General features: G+C 40.3%; 1 protein-coding gene across 3 annotated transcripts in view; it reads left to right on the top strand.

Moving 5' to 3' along the window:
* Window positions 1–23,608, top strand: part of crema (cAMP responsive element modulator a) — a 30,836-nt gene extending 7,228 nt beyond the window's left edge. For 2 of the 3 annotated variants that reach the window (XM_028593292.1, XM_028593291.1), the window contains exons 4-8: window positions 8,433–8,521; window positions 8,644–8,789; window positions 10,582–10,749; window positions 20,769–20,928; window positions 21,839–23,608. In XM_028593292.1, coding sequence (XP_028449093.1) covers window positions 8,433–8,521; window positions 8,644–8,789; window positions 10,582–10,749; window positions 20,769–20,928; window positions 21,839–21,980 — 705 coding nt within the window. In that variant the 3' untranslated portion in view covers window positions 21,981–23,608. Of the gene's footprint in view, window positions 1–8,432; window positions 8,522–8,643; window positions 8,790–10,581; window positions 10,750–18,161; window positions 18,396–20,768; window positions 20,929–21,838 lie in introns of those variants that run through there. The other variant, XM_028593293.1, reaches the window with a different exon arrangement.
* Window positions 23,609–25,365: the final 1,757 nt, after the last annotated feature.

Below are 25,365 nucleotides of genomic sequence, written 5' to 3'. Positions count from 1 at the left end.
CCGAAACTAAAGTAGTAACTGAATTCAACATGGTTAAAATGCTGGTAGCTAAATGGTGTAAAGTGTGACTATATTTCACTGTAGAGGATTCCAACAGCGGGACGCAATATTACAAATCCTACTATGGCCACGCAAAGACCCACCCTTCAATAGCATTTATTGGCTAGGCGTCCATGCTTATGCAAGGTAACGTAACCCCATTTGTTCAGGTCCTATCCCCTGACCAAACGGCTATCCGGACCTTACCCCCAACCAATCGACCTGCTTCGTAGGGAGGGACTTGGCGTGGCCATAGTGGGATTTGTAATTTTGCCAGCGGAACATACAACAGTCTGCCGCTAAAGCTATGAGCCAAAAGACACAAACTAGCACTGGTCACTGCTGTTGTCAGAAAAACAACACAGACGGGACTAAATGGTGCGTTTACTTAAAACTGGTAAACCTCATGGTGTATTCAAAGTTATACAAATACCCTTTTCTCATCTGTTTTTGTTTTTTAACAGCAATTTACTGGTAAAATAAGTAATAATTGTTAAAGTTATTGTTTTTACATTTTAATAATCATTCAAATTCCCCCGTTTTTTTTGTGCTGATCCGAAAATGTATCCGATCAGTGACTCAAAACTGATCTGAACCGTGAGTTTTGTGATCCGTTGCACCCCTATTTGAGAGGGATGGCAAATTATATTCCAAGCCATTATCTCATTGCTTCATTATTAAAATGTGTGGTATAGTTATATAAGAAATGAACTGCTCCAAATATAGGCAGTTTAAAACAACAAAAGTTAGCGTCGAGCCCTGGTAACGGACGTTCATTAATATAAAAAATATAAAAGGCACAAATTTAACAAAATAAAACTGCTGTAAATTAGAGTGTGGATCGGGCCGCATTTTTCTGTCCGAGCCTGGCCCTCGTCCGACAGGCATTAAGATATTTATGTCCGAGCCTGACACAGTTAAAAGCTAATTTTCTTCTCATACCAATGACACGCGTATGTTTGTTTGTGTGGAAAGCTTTTATTAAGCAACTGTAGGAAGGCATTCGGAAATGTCAACAGATGAGGTCATCAGGTCACACGGGGCAACAAGCGCTCGTTAGGGTAAAAATGTTCAATGCCTTATCGCACTGATGTGACCGAGCCCGACCCGAACCCCAACATCATTTCTAAATATCTGTCTGAACCTGGCCCGTTGGGTCCCGTCGTGCTCGGGTCGGGTATCCATCCTCTGCTGTAAACAAACCATGCCATGTGTAGGAAGTACTACGGAGTCCCTGTAGTCTAATGCAGTGCATCTGTTAAGAGGATTGATGTGAGCAGTAGGATCTGAGATTTAAGCCCCGCAGTGTAACCTTCACATTGAGGAGACGGTGTTGTTGCGTCTGGCCACGAGGACAGCTCCACCAGCTGTATACATATCAGACAACACTGACCTGGGGCTGGAGCGGTGTGACGCTGACAAAAAGTCAGAATTGGATTGTTTCCCTCGAACAATTGTCATTCTGAGTGCCTCCATGCTGCACTGTCACTGGACATCCGGTGATACACAGGGATGAGCTTCTTATGAATCATTCAAAAGACCAATATTTAGAACACTGGAGAAAGCAATCAAAGTAGACTAAATTGTTATTAAACTTATTGTTTTCACACTGTCAGAGATACGAAGAAGAGACGGATCCTGACTAAATACAGACTCAGTGACCACCAACTGGGTCAGACAGAGATCCACTTCCTCCTCCACTGGGAAAAACTATCTTCACTAAGAGATTTACACCTTTGAAAAATAGCCAAAAAAATAAAATTTCCCTAGGAGAGGGGACAGCAGCTCCACTGAATATGGATCTTCCTGCCACAGCCTGAGGGACTCACAACCACTTTAGGATCCCAAAATTACAGATTTGTTTAGTATTTTATAGTAATTATAGTAGAATAGTATATATGTGACATCTACATATTTAATATAGGACATGCAGGCCATGAATATCTGTAAACTGCTTGGAGAGAGAGAGAGAGAGAGAGAGTCAGTCTGATTACCTCCGCTGTCTGAAAACTCCTGTTGTCTGAACGATAGTTTAAACATCGACGTCCTATGTGAAGGTATTTCATCATCTGCTGTCTTAGTGTGTAATCCCCTGGGTCTTCTTACTAATAACAACTGTTTTCGTCTTCTCTGAGGTGATTTTCGACCGTTTTCGACGCATTTATTTTGACATTCTGAACTACCGCGGAAATGTCAGAGCGCGTCACGTGACCATTTACATGACGTTTTCAGGAATTGTCATCAGCCAATGAGATTGCGCATTTAGCGCTAAATCCCCCTTTTACTTTCACGATTGGTTGCTGATAAAAAGGAAATGACCATATTTGGAACACAGCATTGTGGAGGAGAGAGAGAGCTTTCCAACGGTATATGAGATGACAGGGAGCAGCGGGATGATTTAGAACGCCAGCTTTTGTTGAATTTAGGAGAAATCTACCGACTCTAACAGACAAAGTATAGTAAAATAAAGACCTAAATGTGTAGTTTTGACTTTTTTTCACCACATGTCTGAAAGAAGACATGTTATTGAACACAAATAGCCAAAAATCTCAAAATTGACCAGTGAAAAAAAAACGATGTTTTTGCCTACCGTGTCTCGCCTTAAACAGTTTTTTTGGAATCTCTACCGGCAGCGATTGGAATAGAAACAGTAATCGAGGCAGAACGTTCATTCTTATACTTTTAATTCGATTATATAAACCAAGGGGTAAGGGCATCCATCTATCTAAATCTGCTTTTAGTTCTTTAGTTATGGGTTCATAATTTATAGTGACATTTTTTGTCATATTCTTTGGTATGTTAACTCCTAAGTATTTAATATTAGTTTTCCACTTAAAATTATATTTATTACGTATGCTCTCCTGTGGTGAGTAATTAAAAGAGAGGGCTTGAGTTTTGTCTAAATTTAATTTATATCCTGAATACCAACCAAACTGCTCAAGGCATGACATAAGTTTAGGTAAACTGGAGTCAGGGCCAGATATTGTCATAAGTATATCATCTGCATAAAGACATATTTTGTGTTCATTTCCTTTAAATTGGAATCCCAATATTTCTGTATCTTCTCTAATTGCTTGGGCAAGTGGCTCTATGAATAGTGCAAAAAGTGTGGGACTTAAAGGGCATCCCTGGCGACATCCCCGTTCCAGTGTAATTGAGTTAGAAATACTACCATTTATTTTAACCTGTGCCGTCGGTAAATTATATAGTGGTTTAAGACATCCTATAACCTTTTCATTGAAGTCAAAACGCTGCAATACCAGGTACAAAAACTCCCATCGCACGGAGTCAAACGCCTTTTCAGCATCAAGGCTAATTACCAGAGATTTAGATTTACTTTTGCTTATGCTATCAATCAAAAATAATGCTCGCCTCACATTATCTTGTGTCTGCCTGTTTTTCACAAATCCCGTTTGGTCGATATCAATTAACTCAGGAATAATATTTTCTAGTCTTTTTGCAGTTATTGTAGCATATAATCTATAGTCTAAATTCAAAACCGAAATAGGTCTATATGTCCGTCCTATCTTTTCCAACTTTTGGTATTACTGATATGAAAGCTTGCTTCCAGGATATTGGTGTCTCTCCCCCCTTAAGAACATGGTTAAAACATTTTAACAGCATAGGTATTAAGAATTCCTTAAATTTTTTGCACCACTCTGCTGGATACCCATCCCCCCCTGGTACTTTATTTGTCTTTAAATTTGATATGGCCCTATCAATTTCAGTTTCTGCGATTTCTTGTGTCACCAGATTGTTTTGTAAAAGTCTTCTGATGGTAAGTCTAGAGATTCCAAAAAATGTTCAACAATGGAAGGGTCCGCTGCTTCTGGTTGAGAATATAATTTTTTATAGTAGATTTCAAACAAGCAAATATATCTTCCGTTTTGTAGCACATTTCATTGGTTTCTGGAATACTAATTTTGAAAACTGACCTTTCCGTTTGCTGCTTACGGAGTTTCCAAGCTAACATTTTTTTAGCTCTAGGTCCATTTTCGTAGTACTTCTGTTTGATATATTTAAGTTTAACCTCTACTTGTTTATCAAGTATCTTATTTATTTGCTGTTTTATTACTTTTATTTCCTCTAAGATTTGAGGTTTATTTAATTCAATATGTTTTTGTTCCACTGTTTTTAGTGAGTTTGATAAATCAGTCAATATCTTCTGTTTTTAACAGCTTTCCTCTTAACACTGCCTTAGCAGCGTCCCATAGAACACTTGATGACATTTCCTCATTATTATTAAATTCAATGTACTCTTTAATTTCTTTTTTAATATACTCTATACATTGGGGATCATTTAAGAGGCTAGTGTTCAATCTCCAAACGGTGTTCCTGAATTGAACATCCAAATAAAGTCTCAAGTAAACTCCTGCATGATCTGAAACATCTCTGGTTCCTATATCACAACCTATAATTCTATGCCTGTCCGATTGGAGCATGAAAAAATAATCAACCCTTGGATAGACTGTATGAGGATGGGAGAAAAATGTAAACTGCCTCACACTTGGGTGGAGTTCCCTCCATATGTCAATCATGCCAGCTTCCTTAAGCATTTTTTTAACATAAAGAGATTCAGAATTTATCTTTTTTGCTGGATTTGAAGAGTCTAGGGTAGGCTGCACCTGTACATTCCAGTCGCCTCCACATATACCGGTAAGTGTGCCTGATACTTCTGAAGTTATTAGATCAAATATTTTTGTAATTAGTAGTTTATCTTTTCTTGGTGGTCTGTAAACATTATGTTATTTCCTTCAAATCAAGGATCCCTTTCACCAGAATATAACGTCCTTCTTTATCAGCTATTTGGCTGGAAACCTGGAAAGTCACCTTATTCGATATCAGTATTGCAACACCTCTTGCATGTCCTTTAGTGTACGATGAATAAAAAGTGTTTCTAAATCCTAACTTTCTTAGTTTTTCATGTTCCGTTCGTACTAGATGAGTCTCCTGCCAAAAAATAATATATTGGTCCTCTCTTTTCATCTTAGCTATAAGTTTACTTCGTTTGATAGGATTTTGCAACCCATGTACGTTAAGTGAAATAATTCTATATTCTTGTTGTGACATTTACCTTCTGATGTACTATCATATTAAAAATCCCAAGTGACCTTAACATTGTAACACAAATAACACCAAACAAAAAAGTGAAAAAATAAAGGAATGTACAGTCAAAAGAAACAGCAACTTCCATAGTCAAAGTTCCTTTTAAAGAAACTTCTATTTGGAAAGGAAAAACTTCGATTAACGAAGGGCCTTCCCCGTGAAAACTGATATCACCAGAGCATGTCTTCTCCATAGCTCCCAAACATAGACGTTGTATTACTTTTTAAAGGTCTATCAAGCTATGACGTGAACCCAACTAATAATAAAACGCCAAAATCAGGGTTCTGTGTATGAACACTGGTATAACTGAAATATTGTATAAAAACATTACCCTTGTCATAATAGAATGTTGATTTCGGACGTCACGTTTTTACTGATAATTTATCCAGAGTGGGAGTCAAACAGCTTCTCCTGTGTCCCGGCGGAAATCCTGGAGTCTTTTCCGTGCCCTCTCTTGATGGTCATCTCAGTTGTGTCGTGGTTTCGCGCCCGCTATTTCCCAAGTATTTTTCCTCAGCTTCTCCATTAAAGCTGATATGGCGGTGTCTTCTTTGATGCTGGCCATGGTCAGTCCTTTCTTTTTTAGGTCCTCCATCGCCTCCGTTGCGCTGTTATATACAATGGGGCCATCTTCAAAAAATACCCGAAGTTTAGCGGGTGGTGGTGTCTGAAAATGGAGACCCTTCTCTTTGAGCAATTTCCTGATGGGGGTGTATGCCTTCCTCTTCTTTTGAGTTTCAGACGGGTAATCCTGATCGAAGTACACCCGTCTCCCTTTCAGGTAAACTTCCTTCTTCTGCCATGCCGAACGAGCTCTTTAATCCTATATTCAAGGAAATACACTACAACCGATCGGGGATTCGCATTTGGCGGTGGTTTAGGGGCCGAGCGCCCTGTGACAGCGCTGTATCCCAAGATCAGTATCGGACAGGGACAGATCTGTCTTGATAAGATTTTCAACAACATGTATGTTGTCATCTCCGGACTCTTCCGGGATCCCGTACAAGCGTATATTGTTTCGTCGTGACCTTGCTTCAAGATCTGTCAGTTTTATTTGCATTTTTTGTTGAATGACGAGGGTTTGGCTTAGCACGTCTCTAGCCTCTGCGTTCCACTCTTCCAACTCCGCGACCCTGTGCTCGGCATCCTCCACTCTATTCACCGTGTCTTTCAAATCTTTGCCAATTTCGTTCAGTTTAAGGTTGATGTCTGTACTCAGGCTTGCCAAGTCTGCTTTCCAGTCTCTGGAGAAAGTCTCCTGAAAGTTGTTTAATTCTGTGTTCACGTCAGAACGGAGTGCCTTAATTTCAGAATATATAGCGCTGATGCAAACTTGCATTGTATCCCGGCCTCGTTCTCGTCAACGTTGTCATCGCCATCATTCTCCTTTGTTTGTCTCTCGTTTTTCTCAGGTCTTTGGGTTGATTTGCCTCTAGCTTTTTGTTGTTTCTCCCCCTCCATAACTGTTCATAAATTACACGGCGTAAAGTTTAAATAAACAGGGGAGTTTAACCGACTTGTCTGGGAGCTCGCGTTCTACACTGCCACTCGCCTCGACGCCATACCGGAAGTCCTACACACTTCTGATTTAGCCAGTGTATTAGAAGTTATGCATCTCTGAACATCCAGACTAAACGGTGTGCAGAAAAATGACAAATGAAGTCATTTTGCTACTTTTATTAACTTGCTTTGAGAGCATAGGCCTAACAAGCATAGGCATAACTTTCACTCACATAATAATCAATAAATAGACATGGACCCATGCCTGTTTAACCTGGCATAAATCAGACTGGTCCTTTGTCTGGCGCAGACATTGTCCTCTAACAGGGCCAAAGCAGCCTTTGTGTTGATAATGCTCAACCATTACGCACCAGTGTGTGAGTCATAGACGCTTACTTAACCCTAAGCCTTACATAACCCTAGCAGATTCCTGTTTGTTATTATTCCAACAATACCCTTTGGGTGGCAAAATGGAAACCTGTTTATTCATGCTGCGGGCAAATTATGCTTGGAGAAAAGAGGGCGTTAACTCACACACTCACAAATAATTACACAGTAGACAGATAAGACTCTCTGTTGAGTCTTGTGATGGGTTGGCTCAAAACAAAATCCTGCTTCCTTTCCTTCTTTGACGACATCCTTCTCTTTCAGTAGTTGGTGTATCAAACACATCCCAGAATACTCCCAGAGGTCTGTGTACGGAAAGCAACGCCCTCTCAGTGATAACATTTAACACCAAATATGTTGCCACATACTCAAGTACTGTACTTAAGTACAAATGTCAAGGTACTTTTTTACTCCACGTCATTCATCTTTTACAGTTGTTAACAGATGAATGATGTTACTGTTTAGTTACTAGTTACTTTACACATTAAGATTGTAGTTTATAAATACAGTCTTGTGTAAAGTACTTGAAAGCAATACTTGAGTAAAAGTACAAGTATCTTACCAAAAAACGTCTTTGGTAGAAGTTAAAGTCTCCTTTTTAGAACATAACTTGAGTAAAAGTCTTAAAGTATGTGATATTTACTGTACTTAAGTATCCAAACTCATTTTCTGATATTAAATGTGCTTAAGTATTAGAAGATAAAGTCAAAAAAAACGTTGATTATGAACTTTATGGCCAAAGGTGTGTAACGTTAACTTCATCACCACTGTCGTTGGGGGGGGTCATCGTCTGTTACCATGGCGGCAGAACCTGCACCAGGTGTTTCCATGACACAGTCATTATGCTTCCTCCTCTTCTTCTTCTTTAGTTTTGGCAACAAACAGGCATCAGGTCGCGATATTACGAATCCCACTATGGCCACGCCAAGACCCGCCCTTCAATAGCGTTCACACACTACTATTGGCCAGGCGTCCATGCTTACATGTACAGGTCCTATCCCCTGACCAATCCCCTAACCCTAACCTTAACCACTCGAGGTGAAATGCCTAACCCCAACCAATTGAGCTGCTTCGTAGGGCGGGTCTTGGCGTGGCCATAGTGGGATTCGTAATTTTGCCATCAGGTCACCATCTGGAATTGAAGCAGCAGTAGCTCGGCAATCTAGGAGCAAGGATTCTCCAAACCTGCTTTTTTCCAGTCCAACAAATTTCTTCTGATTTTATTTTGTAGTAACGAGTAACTAAGATGCTTAGGGGAAATGTAGTGGAGTAAAAGCACATTTTTAGGCCTTTATTTTCACAGGACAGATGAAGACATGAAAGGGGAGAGAGATGACATGCAACATAGGGCCACAGGTCGGAAATAAATCACTTACTGAAATACTGCTTGTACTCTCCAGATTGCCGCTGTAGCAGAGCAGGAGGATGACGAGTCAGTCACAGACACCCAGCAGAGACGGGTGCTTCTCTCCAGGCGTCCATCTTATCGGTGAGAAGACGCTAACATTAAACGAGCGTGATAAACAGCACAGAGTGTGTCAAGTGTAACGCTGATAATGTTGAACTGTCTGTGTGGAATCACTTAATGTGTCTCTCTCTCTTCTCCCACAGAAAAATACTTAATGAGCTTTCATCGGATTCGCCGGCAGTTCCTAAAATTGATGAAGAGAAGACGGAGGAGGAGGTGGCGGTGGTCTCCAGCGCTGCCTCAGCATCAGCACCAACCTCCATCTACCAGACCAGCTCAGGACAATATAGTCAGTACACTAACATGAACAGGGATACTAGTCTTAACACCCTCTCAGTCTACTGCTTTATAAGATAAGATAGGATAAGATAAGTTTAGATGAATTAGATAGACTTTTATTTATCCCAAATTGGGAAATGTCAGCGCTACTGCAGCAAAATATTAGCCTGGTTGACCCCAGACCCTTCTCAGTTGTAACTGAGAGTGGACTTGCAGAGCAAATCTTAAATTTTCCGGAAGTTTGTCAGGGTTTTCCCAGGCTAGCAAAATATCAGACACACAGCACACATACAGAATATACAAGAAAATAATAAATAGGAACAACAAATATTCAACAAATAAAATGAAAAAAAATAAAACATCTATACAAGTTGGGAGAATTTTTTTTACAACTACTACAACTACTACTAGTATATATAAGATGTAAGTAAACCCTATGTTTGTGCAAGTTGCACTTAGTGCAGTATTGTGATGAATAGGAGTCTTATCTAACTCTCAGTGTTGAAGTGTTAAAAAGTTATATTGCCAGTGGTAGAAATGATTTCTTGTAGCGGTCCGTGCGACACCGAAGCTGTCGGAGCCTCTTAGAGAAGGTGCTCCGCTGGTGGACCAGTGTGGGGGGGTCGGGGTTATCCATGATAGATAACAGTCTGTTCAGTGACCTCCTCTCCACCCCAGCTTCAAAAGTCTCTTGTTTGCAGCCAATAACAGAGCCAGCCTTCCTGATCAGTTTAAGATAAGATAAGATAAGATAGACTTCATTATTCTCACAATGGATAATTTCCCTTGTTATAGCAGCTCAAAAAAAATTTACACCCAGCAGAATAAGACAAATACACATTAAATAGACATAGGAACAATATACAAAAAGTATTATAAGAAATAGAAAAAATAGAATAAGAGTAATGATAATAATACTTATGTGCAACCTTTAAACACCTTTTTTTATAAACAAACTGGTAAAAAATAAAAATAAATATATACAGATAAAGTGTTGTATTTATTTACAACATTGGTCCATTGTGTCCATGTTAATATGTCATTTTCTATATATAGAGTAGCAAAGTGGACAGAACTATGGGCTTAACTTCAGAACACAAGACAATATATGTAAACTATCTTTTAACATACTTTTGTGTAAATGAACACTTTTCTGGCGCACTAAACCGTATTTTTCAAGGGCACTTCCTGAGACCCTCCTTGCCGTTTGGAGACATGTAATCATGGTTACCCCTGCCTACCTCAGCTCTGGCGACATTGCCAGATAACGCTTAAATTACTGAAAAAGGTAAACAACTAGACCAGCAGTCGTTTAAATATGTAGAAATGTAAATTAGAGCGTTATTGACATTACAGAGCTCCTTGGTTTCTGTCCTGACTTGTTGTTCTGAACGTTGTCGTTACTTTCGCATTGCATTGTGTCTTCCGCAGTGTCCAGTGTTTGTATTCTGTAATATTTCACCTGAAGAAATTATACAATTCACATACTATTTCTTTCATACTAAGGTTTCTGACATACTAAAAAATCTCACATACTGTTTTAGCCGACTGAATAGCATGTTAGTATGGGAGTTTGGACGCAACCAAATAAGAGTTTACTTGCAAAACGTAATGTGCAAAATAATCATATTTCTCAATTACGTTGTTTTACGTGATCGTTATGGGCTGAAATTGAAATTTGATCAAAATTGAAGTGCTCCAACGATCAGTCATCTTACATTTTCTATTAGAAACATGAATGAACCCTGATGATACCTGATATAACATAACTCCCACGTTGCTACTCTGCTGACTCCTCACAGTTGCGATCACCCAGGGGAGAGCCATCCAGTTGAGCAGCCCTGGAGTGGAAGGCCTCCAGGGGGCCCAGACTCTGACGCAGCCTGGAGCCACAGTCCTACAGTGTGCCGCTCCGCCCGGAGACTCCCCACAGCAGTTCTACATCCAGGGAGGACAGGTGCTTGTCCAAGGTAGGCTTCAACCCATTTATAAATTTATTTTTCTTTATTTTTCTACACTTGTTTTTTTTATTTTTTTAAGATTGGTTTCTTGTGAGCATGAGATATTTTTGCGTGCGCACCATAAAGCATCTTGTGCGCACCAGAAAGTTTCTCGTGCGCACCAGAAAAAAAAAAAAAAAGTCCTGTCATGTCCCCTTAGGAGCTCCATAGTACGGCATAGGCACATCATACATAGTTCAAGACAATCAAGTAACTTACAATTCTTCCAGTGTAGATACACATACAGTACATAATGATACAATATCACTCAGAGAATTGCATCAAGACATGAGTCAAAAAAAGCTTTCCTTGCATCTATTGTTCTCCCTTTCATTTTACCGTAAAGGTGCAATATGTGATACTGACAGCTAGTGTTTAAAATAGTTACTGCACTACAAATTCAAAATACTGGAGAGAGTCGTCTCCCTCGCCCCCTCCTCCCCAGACTCAAAGTTCTCGGAGGTTGCCAGGCTGAGATCGGAGCATCCACAACAGTGTTGCTAGACGCTTGTCTCACATAGCCAGACATTACTCCACAGCCCAGCGGAGTAGCTAACGTTAGATGCTGGCTATATTAAAGGTGCAATATGTAATATTGTGTGTAATACTGGCAGCTAGCGGTTAAAATAGTTACTGCACTACCAATTCAAAATACTGGAGAGTCGTCTCCCCCGCCCCCTCCTGCCCAGACTCGAAGTTCACGGGGGTTGCCAGGCTGAGACCGCAGCATTCACAACAATGTAGCTGGACGCTTTTCTCACATAGCCAGACATTACTCCACAGCACAGCGGAGTAGCTAACGTTAGATGCTAGTCTCACATAGCCAGACATTACTCCACAGCACAGCGGAGTAGCTAACGTTAGATGATAGTCTCACATAGCCAGACATTACTCCACAGCACAGCGGAGTAGCTAACGTTAGATGCTGGCTATATTGACAGTCATAAAAGCCCGTGCTCACGTGGAGCTCTGTAACCAACTAACAGACACACTTTTTCGGCTTAAAATGACAGTATGAACCGCTAAAAACACAACAACCTCACTGTCCTCTCCACACGCCAGTCAGGCACACTTCCTCGGCTTAGAATTACAATACGAAACGCTAAAAATACCACTACCTTGCCGACGGAACACACTTCATTGGCTTAGAATTACGGCAACAATCGCTAAACACACTGCAAACTCATAGTCCTCTCTTTCCGATTTACAGCCCCCCTCTCGTGGTTTAAAATAACTCACCGTTGTCGGCTCCAGCCGCTGAAGAGGCTACACGCTGTAAACAGCCATGGGCTGCCCGGTAACGTTAACAGTTAGCAGGGTTAGCATGGCAGCGTTAGCCAGGACCAGTCGGGATCACTTCACTGGCTATGTCTCAATTGTTTTTGCGAGTAACCAACTCGGTTACTCTAGCTATATAATTCAATGTGAGTACACAAATGTTGAAATGACAAAAAATGCCCATCCCTAGTAGCTGTGATAAATTAGCGTGGAGCTAATGCTTACCTGTTCAGGAGAAAATAAGCCAACTCTGCGTCCTTTTGGGCTCTAAGCTGTCTCCATCTTTCAAATACATCTCCAATATTTACCAGGGGGTTGTTACGTCTCTGGTCACGCAACTGTTAGAAACATGCTGTTGATAGTATTTCAGTTTAACATGTTTCCTTAATATCTGATGAGGCATTGGTGTCATTTTTGGATTTATTACAGTACAAATATTACATATTGGACCTTTAACAGTCATGAAAGCCTGTGCTCACGCGGAGCTCTGTAACCAACTGACAGACACACTTTTTCGACTGAGAATTACGGTAGGAACCGCTACAACAACCACGCTGTCCTCTCCACCCGACGTACAGACACCCTTCCTAGGCTTAGAATTACGATTTAGCTATATAAATCGTACTTCTTTTATCAATTCAATTCAACAAATGCTGAAATGACATAAAATGCCCATCCCTTGTAGCCGTGATAAATTAGCCTGAAGCTAACATTACCTGTTCAGGAGAAAATAAGCCAACTCGGCGTCCTTTTGGGCTCTAAGCTGTCTCCATCTTTCAAATACATCTCCCAATATTTCCCCGGGGTTTGTTACGTCTCTGGTCACGCCACTGTTAGAAACATGCCGTTTTTTTAAGGTCGGGTAAAATCTATCTCCGTTGATCCTGTTGGTTTGTTTGCTGCTTTCATGACTGTACTACCGTTCCAGCTGTAGCACGCTGGGTTTACGTTTTTACATATTGCAATTTTGATACAATTGCGATTAATTGTGCAGCCCTAATGACAAGTATACATTTGTATTGTAATGTCAGCTGTCTTAGTTTGACAGGAAACTTTTGAATGAAACTCTTTTGATGCCTTAAACCTGTTTTATTACAACATGTATTAAATCAGTGAAAAAATGGAGACAGGGCTTTTATGCATGTGCTTATTTGGCACCATCAGCACCATCAGAGTGTTTACTTTCTCATATGTGTTTGGTGATCAGCTGGGAATGGGCTTGTCTGCTCTTGCGCTTTGCTTTGTTGTTGTATAAACCGATCCTTTTAGTGCGTTCCATTTGTACTCGGAACTCTGATTTCAGAAACACGCCCATTTTTATAACATTTTGTTATAAAAACAAATGTGGCTTTACCACACTTAGTAGTATTTAGATTATTTAATTATTATTTACTGTAATAAACATATTTAAACATGTGGATTGCACTTTTTAACACTGTCTTTGAACTTTACTCGACAGTTAAATATGTAAAAATATATACATTGCTGTATTTTCTTTTTAATTTAACTTTTTTTTAACATGAACAACAGTCAGAACATTAACAACAGCCAGAAAATGAGTGTTAATAGTGACATGCTTGCTTTTTTTTGTTAAAACCCCTTAACCCAGCGTAATGCCCCCCATACAAATAAATAAATAAATAAATAAATAAAAAAGGGATACAGGTCTCAAAGAAGATAAATAATGTTTAGACTTTACAATACTAGTAGGTTACAACACAGAGGCAAGATATATATTTAGAAGACTTTTTTTTTCCTTTTATACCGGTGATACATTCTCAGTTAATGAGAGAAAAGGACCCCACATTTTCATAAACACATCAAAGCGTCCTGAGGTTCTAAATATCACACATTCATAGCTGGCAATGCTTGACATAAGGTCCAACCATTCATCATATGAGGAAGGTGTGTCTGACTTCCAGTGTCTAAGAATGACTCTACAACCAGAAACCATAGCTAAACGGCGAGTTATGTGTGTATCCTCCGGTACAACACCCAACATACACAAGGCAGGGTTCTTATATAATGAAAGGCAAAAAATATTATTAACCAATTGTACGATTTTCTCCCACATTTCCTCCACCATGTCACATTCATATAACATATGAGCCATAGTTCCTATATCTTTGTTACATCGCCAGCATAGTGCAGTATCCCTTAGTTGAAGTCTAGCCAATCTGCTGGGAGTCCAGTAGCATCTATTAAGAATTTTATAATTTATCAGCTGGGATTGAGTTTCACGAACGTTAGCATGCCATTTGGATACAAACTGTTTCCAAGCTTCTTCCTTGATCACACACCCTAAATCTCTTTCCCATAGCACCTCTAATATAGGCATAAAAAACTGAGCCCAACCCCTTTTTGTGACCGTTAGCAGCATACATAAGCTGTACATCTGTTGGTGGGTCAGGACCATTTTTTAGAGTTGCATGGAGACAATGTCTTATTTGGAGGTATTTCCAAAAATCTGTGTTTGATAGCCTGTAAGTTTGTTTTAAGTGATTAAATGAGACCACATGTTCACCCTCATATAGGTTATCTAAATACCATATTCCCTTATTAGCCCATTGTATCCAGCAGAAAGCCTTTTTATCTATTCGTAGCTTGGTGTTGTGCCAAACTGAGGCTCTAGTTGTTAGCCATGGGGTTTGTTTTGAATGTAGGTGATACAATTTCCAACTTTCCCTAGTGAATTTAAGAACTAGATTTTGGTCTGGTATTGGTCGGGCAAACTGTGTCAAGAAGGCATCCGATGGAAAGGGGGCAATTAGTTATTTTTCAATAAGCAGGGGCTTCGTTGTATGTCATATTATTTTTAGCCAGCTGCGAGAGCGAGAATGACCAATGATACTAGTCAATTCTGGGAAGAGAGAGCCCGCCTGAACTTTTAGCAGAATACAATTTAGTACGATTAAAGAGGGGTCTCTTCCCTTGCCAGATGAAGGATTCTACATATTCATTGTATTCTTTCAGATGGGATGGTGGCAGCACAAGTGGAAGCATGTATGATAGATAATTAATTTTAGGTGCAATTATCATTTTAACTAAATAAATTCGACCCATAATGGATAATGTAAGTTTACTCCAGTTCTGTAACAAATTTCGGATATCCTGAATAATTGGTTGAAAGTTAATCTGCATCATTTTCTCCAATCCTGGTATGAGTTTAATACCCAGATAAACCATGCCTGATGAGACCCATCTAAATGGCCACTGGTCCCTTGTTATCCCATGGCAATTTTTAGACAACAGCATTACTTCTGACTTAGTCAGCCTGAGATCTGGGAAAAATCGTCAATTAAAGAACACGTTGTAGGTACTGTCATTTGTGGATTACTGGAGACAAGTAATATATCATCAGCATATAGAAGTATCTTATGCTCCTGCTGGCCCGCTATAACACCTTTTAATATTTGGATTATTATGTATTGCAATAGCTAATGGCTCTAAGACCAGTGCAAAAATAGGGTTAGGGTTAGGGGTTAGGGTTAGCTGCTGTGAAAGCTCCCCGAACGTCATTTATCAGTCTGGTTGTTACCCCTCTCCACGGCAGTCTCCTCCACTCCATATCTTTATAACGGTGCTAACCGGAGCTAACCGCTAACTACAGGTAACCGCTATCAGAGCTAATCGTTGCTAACCGAGCCTTCAGTTCTGCGTGCCTGTATTCATTAACTGCATGTATGGACTGGAGCCCGAATAAAACCCTTACAAATTTTAAACTACAACTCAGAGTTGTTTGAATGACAGAAATCTGCTCAAGGTACGGTGTAGCGTTAGCGTGCTAAGTTGATGCTTTCTCTGTGTAGTGCAGACTGATTTGCTCTCGTGGGTCACGTGACCAAATCGCAGCCTTTGCGATTAGGAAATTGCGTTTTAACTAGGGCTGTCAAAATTAACGCGTTAATTTTTGCGTTAATTTTTTAATATTTAACTCGTTAAAAAAAATTAACGAAATTAACGCAGCTGTGTTTGTTTACTTCATGTGGCGGCTGAGAAATGTAATACGTCTACATAACAGCAGGCGGCGCTACTCTGTATTGTTGCCCAAGTAATGAAAACTGGCAGCTGATTGGACGAACGCGTCACATGGGTTTGTTTTCTCCGGATATTGAGAGCCAGACTGTCATGGCGGCCGTTCAGAATACGATCTCATATTGTATTAAAATAGTTCACTGAAACATGTTTCTGAAAACATTTTAAGCGAGAAATAGGCCGTGATGCAGTTGCTGAATCTGTCTTCATCTCAGCTCAACAAAGGTCAGTTTAGAAGATTTTCGTCAGATTTTGAGAGACTCTAGTCACCTCATTCCGCTTGCCATTTTCCGGGGGAGTCCCGACTGCCCTGCCGGCGACTGAACTCTCGGCTCGTTGGAGATGAACTGAACTCTCGGCTTGTTGGAGATGAACTGAACTCTCGGCTCGTTGGAGATGAACTGAACTCTCGGCTCGTTGGAGATGAACTGAACTCTCGGCTCGTTGGAGATGAACTGAACTCTCGGCTCGTTGGAGATGAACTGCTCCTCGCCTGTAAAGTAGACGAGAGCAGGCGACAGCAGCCGGGGACGGTGACAACAATCTGCTCTCAAGTCAGACAGTTTCTAGCCGTTTCAGCAGCCTTCAGCAGGACTAAATAAGCCAAATTGTTGCTGCTGTTGTTCTAAAAGATATTAAACATTCTGAACTTAGCAGAACCTTTCCTTGTTTGTTTTTTTCTTCATATTTGCAAAGTTAAGTGATTTAGCATTTAAATATCCATTATTACAAGCTTCAGTCTCAATTTAAAAAGCGATTAATCGCGATTAATTACAGCAAATTGTGCAATTAATTAGTTAATTTTTTTTAATCGATTGACAGCCCTAGTTTTAACATATTGTGATATTATCGCAAATGCAATTAATCGTTCAGTCCTAGCCCTGAGCTAAAAATCCAACATGGCTGCTCAGTGCATCAACAGTTGTGAAAGCTGTAGTAACATACAGTTAGAAGCACTTCTGTCTTATTTGTGTCTCACTTAATCAGTTGTACATGCAGCGCTGTCCAACTTCTATCTGTGGACATGTTGCTACGCTGTTTGCATGCACAAAGACAGCATAATGCGTTGTTATAAACAGGCATTGCTAACAATGGCTAACCTGGCTAGAGCTACTGAAAACAATGAAAATCCGACTTGTAAATGGAATGCAGTCATCTCAGTTGTAACGTCATTCTCAGCTCAGAAATGGGCGGAAATGTCTGAACACAATGGAAGCTGCTTGACCTGAGAAACCAGGAAGACTAGTATATAGGCAGAAAGGCTTCTAGGTCTTAAATCATTTTAAACAGGTCTTCATTTTCCTACGTCCATGTAACACTCCCTCTAATGCTCATTGAAAGGTTTTAATTTTATTCTGTGCTGTTGTAGTTCTTTCTTACGAAATACCAAATATAATTTGCTGTATTCAGTGTGTAGAGATTATTATTGCTCCATGACGCTTTTTATTCAATTTGAACATATTTATTTACTTTGCAAGTACGTTTGTAACTCTGCATTTTGTTGTACTTTTATGTCGAGATAAAATTTCAAAAAGGTCTTAAAAAGTCTTACATTTGACTTAATAAAACCTGCAGAAACCACGAAAAAGCATTCTTCCAGCAGAGATCCATCAGGCAACCGAGTGTTTAAACAGCAAATATAATCTTTCCCCAGGCTTTGTTAAATAACTGTTTTCCTGTAGGATTCACTTAGATCAGTTGTGGACATGTTGTGATGACTTTCAAATAAATGCAAAAACCTCAATTATCTTTATTCTCTCTGTGATCCCTTCTCCCGTCTTTTAAGACACAAACACACACATAATGCCTCCAATCAGGGCGCTCAACAGTGTGCACGACACCACTCGGGACACAATATCCTCTTGTTTGTTGATCGACTCTCCAGTTGCGTCACCATTGCTAAAAATACAACCCCTGCACTACCACCTCCCCCTTCAGCTCCCCCTCCCTCCCTCCCTCCCTGCCTGCAACAGCTCTGTGTGGTTCTTTACTTCACCATCTTATCCGCGGGGGGGAGGGAGGGGGAGGGACTAATCCAGGGTGTTTTACTGACTTCAGCGGGGCAGGAGTGATGTCATTGTGATGTCAATGCCTGTAATTGTAATCGGGCTGCAAAGTTCACAAGTTGACCACTCGGTTGCATAGAGAGCTGAGAAGGAAAAGGGAGAAGGAGACGGAGAGGTTGTAGTGAAGCGAGAAGGAACCCGAGCAGACGAGTGTTTCTGTGCTGGGGTGTTTTGCTGCCGCGGTGCTGGATTATTGGAAACAAGAGATGGCTGTGACTGGGGATGAGACGGAGTCAGGTAGAGTTTCTCTCATCCATATGTTTACTCATGTAAAAGTCACTTTTCTTTTACTCTTGACATATGTATGCATTTATTTGCATATGCTGTCAGCTATGTTTCCCAATAAGGATTTTTAAGTATTTCTAAGCTTACACCTGCAAATAAGCAGAGTGAAAAGAATATGATAGACCGTGAATATGACAAATATTTTTTTCCAACTGGAGAGACAACACTTTTTTTTGTTTATGAAATTTGAATGACTTTTGAATGACTTTTACTTTGTGCATTGTGAGGTTGAGGAGGAGACATACCACAGATTGGACAGCTGTCCTTCCTATTGGACCACAGGAAAAGCATTAAGACAGGTCAGGGCAGAGCTGTCAAAGAAAAAAGGGAGAAAACAGCTTTCAGAGGTTGACAAGCGCTTGGTTAGTTTGCTCCACTATGTTCCTGTCAGTCTGTATCTCGCTGTAACACACACACACACACAGTCCACTGGCTGTCAGGCAGACAAGCAGGGAGGGGAAGGAGGGAGGGGGGGCATAGGGGGGGTAAGATAGTTGTCGGTTTGACGTCACTCCGGCTTCCTGGAACAGAGGCCAGGCAGGGAAGAGAGAATGTAAAAAGAGTGAGTGAGACGCACACACTGACGTCAGCACACTCTGTTATCACAATGACAGAGAAAGAGAGGGACTGTGTGTGTGTGTGTGTGTGTGTGTGTGTGTGTGTGTGTGTGTGTGTGTGTGTGTGTGTGTGTGGACAGAAGGGAGGGGGTGTAGATAGAAACTTCTCAGGAACAAAGTGAAGAAGAGAAACTGAAAAGGCGAGAGACAGCAGCCACCTCATTGATGACTCAACTCAAACAGCACATAAACCACATCCAGGAAGCAGCTTTTTTCCAGAATCGCTTTTAATAACCTATCAAATACACTGCTGGTTATCAGTAGCACACAGTAGTTCACATTGTGGGTATTAAAAACACATCTGTTCCAAAACACTGGCTGCTCCTGTAGTGTGCCGCAAAGTATTCAGATCCTTTACTGTAGTAAAAGTACTAATACCACACTGTAAAAATACTCTGTTACAAGTAAAAGTCCTGCATTGTAAATGTTACTTAAGGAAAAGTCTGTAAGTATCATCAGGAAAATGTAGTTAAAGTATTAAAAGTAAAAGTACTTTATGCAGAAGAATCCTCCCATTGTAGAAAGTGTAAAGGATCCAACCAGTTGTGTGTTTAATGGTCTCATCATCTCAGCCGTTATATTGGGTAGTTTAAAAAGTACAATATTTCTTTCTGAAATGTAGCGGAGTAGAAGTAGAAAGTGGCATGGAAAGAAAAGACTCAAGTAAAGTACAAGTACCTCAACAGTACTTGAGTAAATGTACTTAGTTAGCCTCAAACAACACTGACTTAAATTTCTCCTGTTCCAGCCACTTGAGGCCACGTTCACACGTACCAAAACCATTTGTGTACATGATTGAATAGTACTCCTGACATACTTTGTGTTTTAAAAGAGAAGTTTGGGCTCTCTGTTGTTTTTTGTGTGGGTTTTATTTTGCTTTTGAGCCAGCATCTAGTGGCCATTAGGGGAACTGCAGCCTAAGTCATGCCCTGACGCAGGGTTTCCCAAACTGACACAAATCAGACCACGGACCCCCATTTCATAAGATTTTGTCAGCCATCTGATAGGATTTTTGCTTTTAGATTTAGTCTTATTACACAAAGTGTATGAAACCCATGACCAAAACAGTCATACATTCATTGTCCTTGTGTTACTTCTGGATGGGCTTATAATTAAAACTTTAGAGAACCAATGATTCCCCTTTTTGCTGGGGACCCCCTGCTCCTTGCATGGTAATGCATGATGTAAAAAGAGGAAATGATGATGATTGACTGATGAGTTGACAAACTCTACCTTGTGCAACCGGGCACTTTTGAAACTGAATTTTTTTTCCAAAACTCCTAATTTCTGCCCCCGTGAGGAGCTTATAAGTGCAAAATAATCACACTTTTTTTTATCAGCTCACGTCAGGCCCCCCCCCTACCCCCCCCCCACCAACAATTCAGATAATTTAAGAACAAATACCAGTGGTGGCTGCAGGAAATTGATCTTTTAAGGCAGGAAGGAGAGTGGATAAGCGCTCTTGGCTGAAGTTACTGTCTAACATCCTCTGTTGAAACACATTCATGTTTACTGTCGTGTTGAAGTGAAAATGTGAAGAAACACACTGAGTGACTGAATAGATATTTAGTCCAATTAGAAAAATCTGAAAAGAAATGTCCTTTAATGGATCACATTGTATTATACTGTAAAAGAGAAGTAATGGCAACAAAAGTCAAAGTTCCAGGACTTGGAGTCCTAATGCTGTTTGTCCATCTCCCCCCTGCAGCTGCCACAGGAGACATCCCGGCCTACCAGCTGCGTTCGCCCAACTCAGGCCTGGCTCACAGCATCGTGATGGCTGCGTCCCCGGGCACCATGCAGAACCCTCAGCCCCAGCACACCGAAGACATCACCCGCAAGAGGGAGGTCCGACTGATGAAAAACAGGTAGGAACTGGGGCCAAGAGATGCATTACAAGCAAGAGTATTTAGAGTGCCAACGGCGATTTCACTAAGGGCCACACTGGAAATGACGATCACAAAAAGGGCCAGACATGTTGAGTTTATTAATAGGCTTTTATTTAACAAAAAAGTCAATAAAATTTGTGTTATTGCATGTCTCATATTGGGAAGTCTGAGTCTCAAAGTCTCAAATCTGTCAAATTCTGCATGGCAGTGTCGCATAATTACAGTATGAAAAACAGTTTCCTGATTTTTCATTTATTTTTTTTGTTGGTGTGGTGCACAACTAGTCAGGCCAAAATTAGCTGTGAACCTAAATTGAAATGCTGGCCGGATAAAAATTTGCAAGGGGCCGGATTTGGCCCCCGGGCCTTGAGTTTGACACATGTGCCTTATAGTCTTATTTTCTATCCTGCAGTCACTCTGTAATATTCATCCACATGGTGAATCTCATTTTGGGATTAAAAATGGCTGTCCTACTGCTAAATATGGTTTCAACAACAAGTTGCCATTTACAACCATGTTTGAAGGAGTTCCGAATGCATGCACTGAAATGTAAAGACATAACCAGGGCTCCATGCAGTGGAACACTCCGGACAGACTTTTTTTGGTTGCCAAAGCGACAACTCACAAGTAGTGCAAAGGGCAAAGCTGCAGCGTAGTGCCTTTGTAGATATGCAAATGTTTCCAAACCCCGTGATTGTTCATGATTGATAGGGAAATGTCACAGCAGGTGAGCCAATGGTTGCCAGGGAAAATATGGACATACACGTGGAAGCAGTTTAACAATAAAAGCTGAACTCGACCGCATTAAAAACATCCCATGGATTGTGCATAGCTTGCATTTTGTCGCCTAAATCACTCAAATCTCTTTTGTCCCTCTCTTCCTCCCCAGGGAGGCAGCCCGCGAGTGTCGCAGGAAAAAGAAAGAGTACGTCAAATGTCTGGAGAACCGCGTGGCTGTGCTGGAAAACCAAAACAAGACCCTGATTGAAGAGCTGAAAGCACTGAAGGACATTTACTGCCACAAAGCCTAGCAGCGGCGGCCGTTTGTGGTCACGAGCCGAAGACAACCGTTTACAAACTGCTCCAGCAAATCCAAGAAAAAAAAAACTAAAAAGACTCTGCTTTGACCGTCTTTGTGTCTGCTCACTCAGGCCTGGTTTACGCTGAGTTCACAAGTGTCCGGGGGAATTGGAACAGCTTGAGCTTGCCAGTTTCGCTCTTGTTCTCACCTTCCGTTCTGCGTGCACACTGTGCTTGCTGTTGCTTTTGTGCACGGGGCGAAGCCAGCCAATGACAGCCAGCTGAAGAAGAGGAACAGGAAGAAAGGAAAAACAGGTGCTTCCTGAAAATGTATCGCTCGAGCACAAATTACAGATTCCGAAAAAAAATAAATGAAAAGGCCTCGTTTGGTCAGCCAGGTCTCCCTCCCAGCCAGTCTGTCTGAGGTCAGACGCTGATCCAACACCAGCTGCAACCAGGCAACTCAACCCAATGTACTCGGTAATGTCATCAGCATCGTTTAAGCTTCTGTTTTTGGGTCGTTTTCATGCATTCCTTCATGTGAAAAACACGGAATATCTTCAGGCGTTTCTGTCATTGTAGGGATTACCTGGATTTCATCAACTTTTTTTCAGTTTGTATGGAAGTTCTCGATTTGGTCAAAAAGGTTGTTTTTTTCAAAAAGAAAAATTCAAGCTTGAATTCAAGATGAAATTCCTCTTATGTTTGGCAGTTTATGCACAGAACTGCGACATATATGTCAAGCCAATGCTATCTGAGTCAGAACTTGGTTAGCAAGTTATTTTTCATCACTAAAGTGAGATGATTGTTGTATTTGAAATGCACAGAAAGTACCATGTGGATATTATGAGGATGTATATTCTATTACATGTATTTGAAGAATTTCACTCCACAGGTTTATATTATCTTCTACAAAGAAAATGTTTAACCTTTTAACGTGTTGTGAAACATGTTTAAAAAAAATTAAAATGAAATTGTCTATTCTATAACGAAAACCCAACTTTTGTAAAGCAACAATCTTAAGATGACTCATAACTGACAGAATAAGTGCTGCGCTTCAACGTCACGCAAGTCTTGTTGTTGGAATGATGGAGATCATTGAAAACTGTATTTACATGATTATGGCTAGATATTAAAATGCTCTGTTTCAAGGGTGATGCCAATTTTTTGATTTTTTTTTGAATGATAACAAATCATCTTGTGTTAATGTTTCTGGTGATTGTGATCTCCTGTCTCTGTAGTTGTGGAGTATATTTTATTGAAAGGATAGAAAGAGCACCAACAGATCTCTTATGATCTATATTTAAGTATCAGTTACGGTATTGGAACTAGTGTTCAGCTCCGAGACAACCGAATGGCTGGCAGTCAGCCAACCAGATGAGCCGTCATGGTTTGTATTCACAGAGGACTAGCCGTCCTGTTGGAGTCTATCAAAAAAAAATAAAAAACAGGTAATAATACAAGTCAGCTTTTCTTTGATATCAACTGAGTTGAATTTCTCTGCATGTATTTTTTATTTTTTTTTTGCTGTATCAAATGGCTCTATATTTTCCCAGGTGGTCTCCTCCTAGTGTACTTTCTTGTGTGAATTGTAAAACCCAAACTATTTTTGTTTGTCTAATAAAACATTCAAACGTTACATGGATTGTGACTTATTGCTCACACAACTTACTCCTCGCTAGGATTCAAGACAACCTTTAATGTAGGTCCAGTTAGATAGATAGATAGATAGATAGATAGATAGATAGAGGCAGATATATAGATAGATAGAGTAGGCAGATAGATACATAGATAGATAGAGTAGGCAGATAGATAGATAGATAGATAGACAGATAGATGGATGGACTTAATTACCAAATTGGGAAATTACTGTGTTACAGCAGCAAGTTACATAAGGACATACTCTCATACTCACTAACACGCACATAGAGAAAATATACTAGAAGTAATTCTACGTGCAGTTTAGTTTCACAAATTATTATCCAAAAACTGAGTGTCCCAAATGATGAGGGTCTTATTTGAGACAGGTTAGGGTTAGGGTTAAGGTTAGGGGTCGGTGTAGGTTAGCACAGGTGGCTTAGCAGGTTCACAATTAATTAACGACATTGTATGGGGAATTTGTGACACTAAACTGCACGTATTCCGAAAATAAGATAAAATAAAATAAGATAGCAAGCCAGAACAACTACTGAAAAAATATATATATATATTTAGAGGAATAAAAATAATGTACATGTGTAGAATAAATGTACCTACCTACCTACCTACATACATAGTATATACATATAAAGATGCACAAAACCAATGTGCTGCCTCTGTCCGGTACTTCAATGTTCTGTGTCAAAGGAAATGAAAATGAGGAAAGAGGAAGTTCCATGTTGAAAGGTTCAGTTTTGATTCCCTTTTTTAAAATTTTTTTTTATAAATCAAGCAATTTATTTGGAAAGGACAGAATGTTCTACTATGTTGAAGCCTCACTTAGAGACTCAGAGACTTCTCTAATACCTCAAATATTGTAATTATTCTACAACTGTAGTGGAAATGAGTCTTTGACTACTCCTTCACAGACAAACAACATTAAGACATGGGGGGGAGGTGTGGGGGGTGTTGTAGTAACACCCCCATCCCCCGTGTAAATTACGCCTATGCATAAAATTATTGCAACTGTCTGTGCAGAATCATATAATATGTGGATATATTTGTCAGTGTATTCTTTCCATCTCTTTCTCTCTCAGTCAGTGCTTCTAATGTCAAAGCTCCTGTGAAACAAATGGTGAACACACCCGGAGAAACAGCCACAGCCCCCGTATCCATACCATAGACTGTTAATATTAATAATATACAGTCTATGATCCACACACTACGCACACTGGCAAGAGTTAAACAGGTGCTTTAGTGATTTGGTGCTCGTTGTTTTCTCTTGTTTTTGTCATAAATTCAGTTTTCTGCTGCGATAGCCGGAGCTCTTTCACCACAGATGAGCTCATGGACATCAGGGAAGCAGCACCAGCGGACTTACAAAAAATCCCACTTTTCTCTTATGCAACAGTTACTTTTTTTTTGGATTTTCTGTATTCATTGTTTATTTCATATGAATGTTTAATATGTTTTGTGTGTGTGTGTGTGTGTAACTTGTGGTTGTGTGCAGCCCTGTGTGGCCTGAGGCAGCGGAGCAGTACCGTGTGTCTGCTGGACACTCAGCAAGCACAGCCACGTCTGGTGGAAGCATGCTGAAGAGTAGTGAGTAACTTCTTGGAGCTCCCTGTCCCTTCATTTAGACAGATGATACCTCCATCACATCCTGTAATCCAGCAGTGAAAGAAGTATTCAGATCCTTTACTCAAGTAAAAGTACTAATACCACACTATAAAAAATACTCCTGGCCTAGTCCTGCAT

Source organism: Perca flavescens, chromosome 12 (assembly GCF_004354835.1).
Source record: "Perca flavescens isolate YP-PL-M2 chromosome 12, PFLA_1.0, whole genome shotgun sequence".
Lineage (NCBI taxonomy): Eukaryota > Metazoa > Chordata > Actinopteri > Perciformes > Percidae > Perca > Perca flavescens.
Note: the sequence above shows the minus strand (reverse complement) of the source record. Positions and strands in the feature narration are given on the sequence as shown.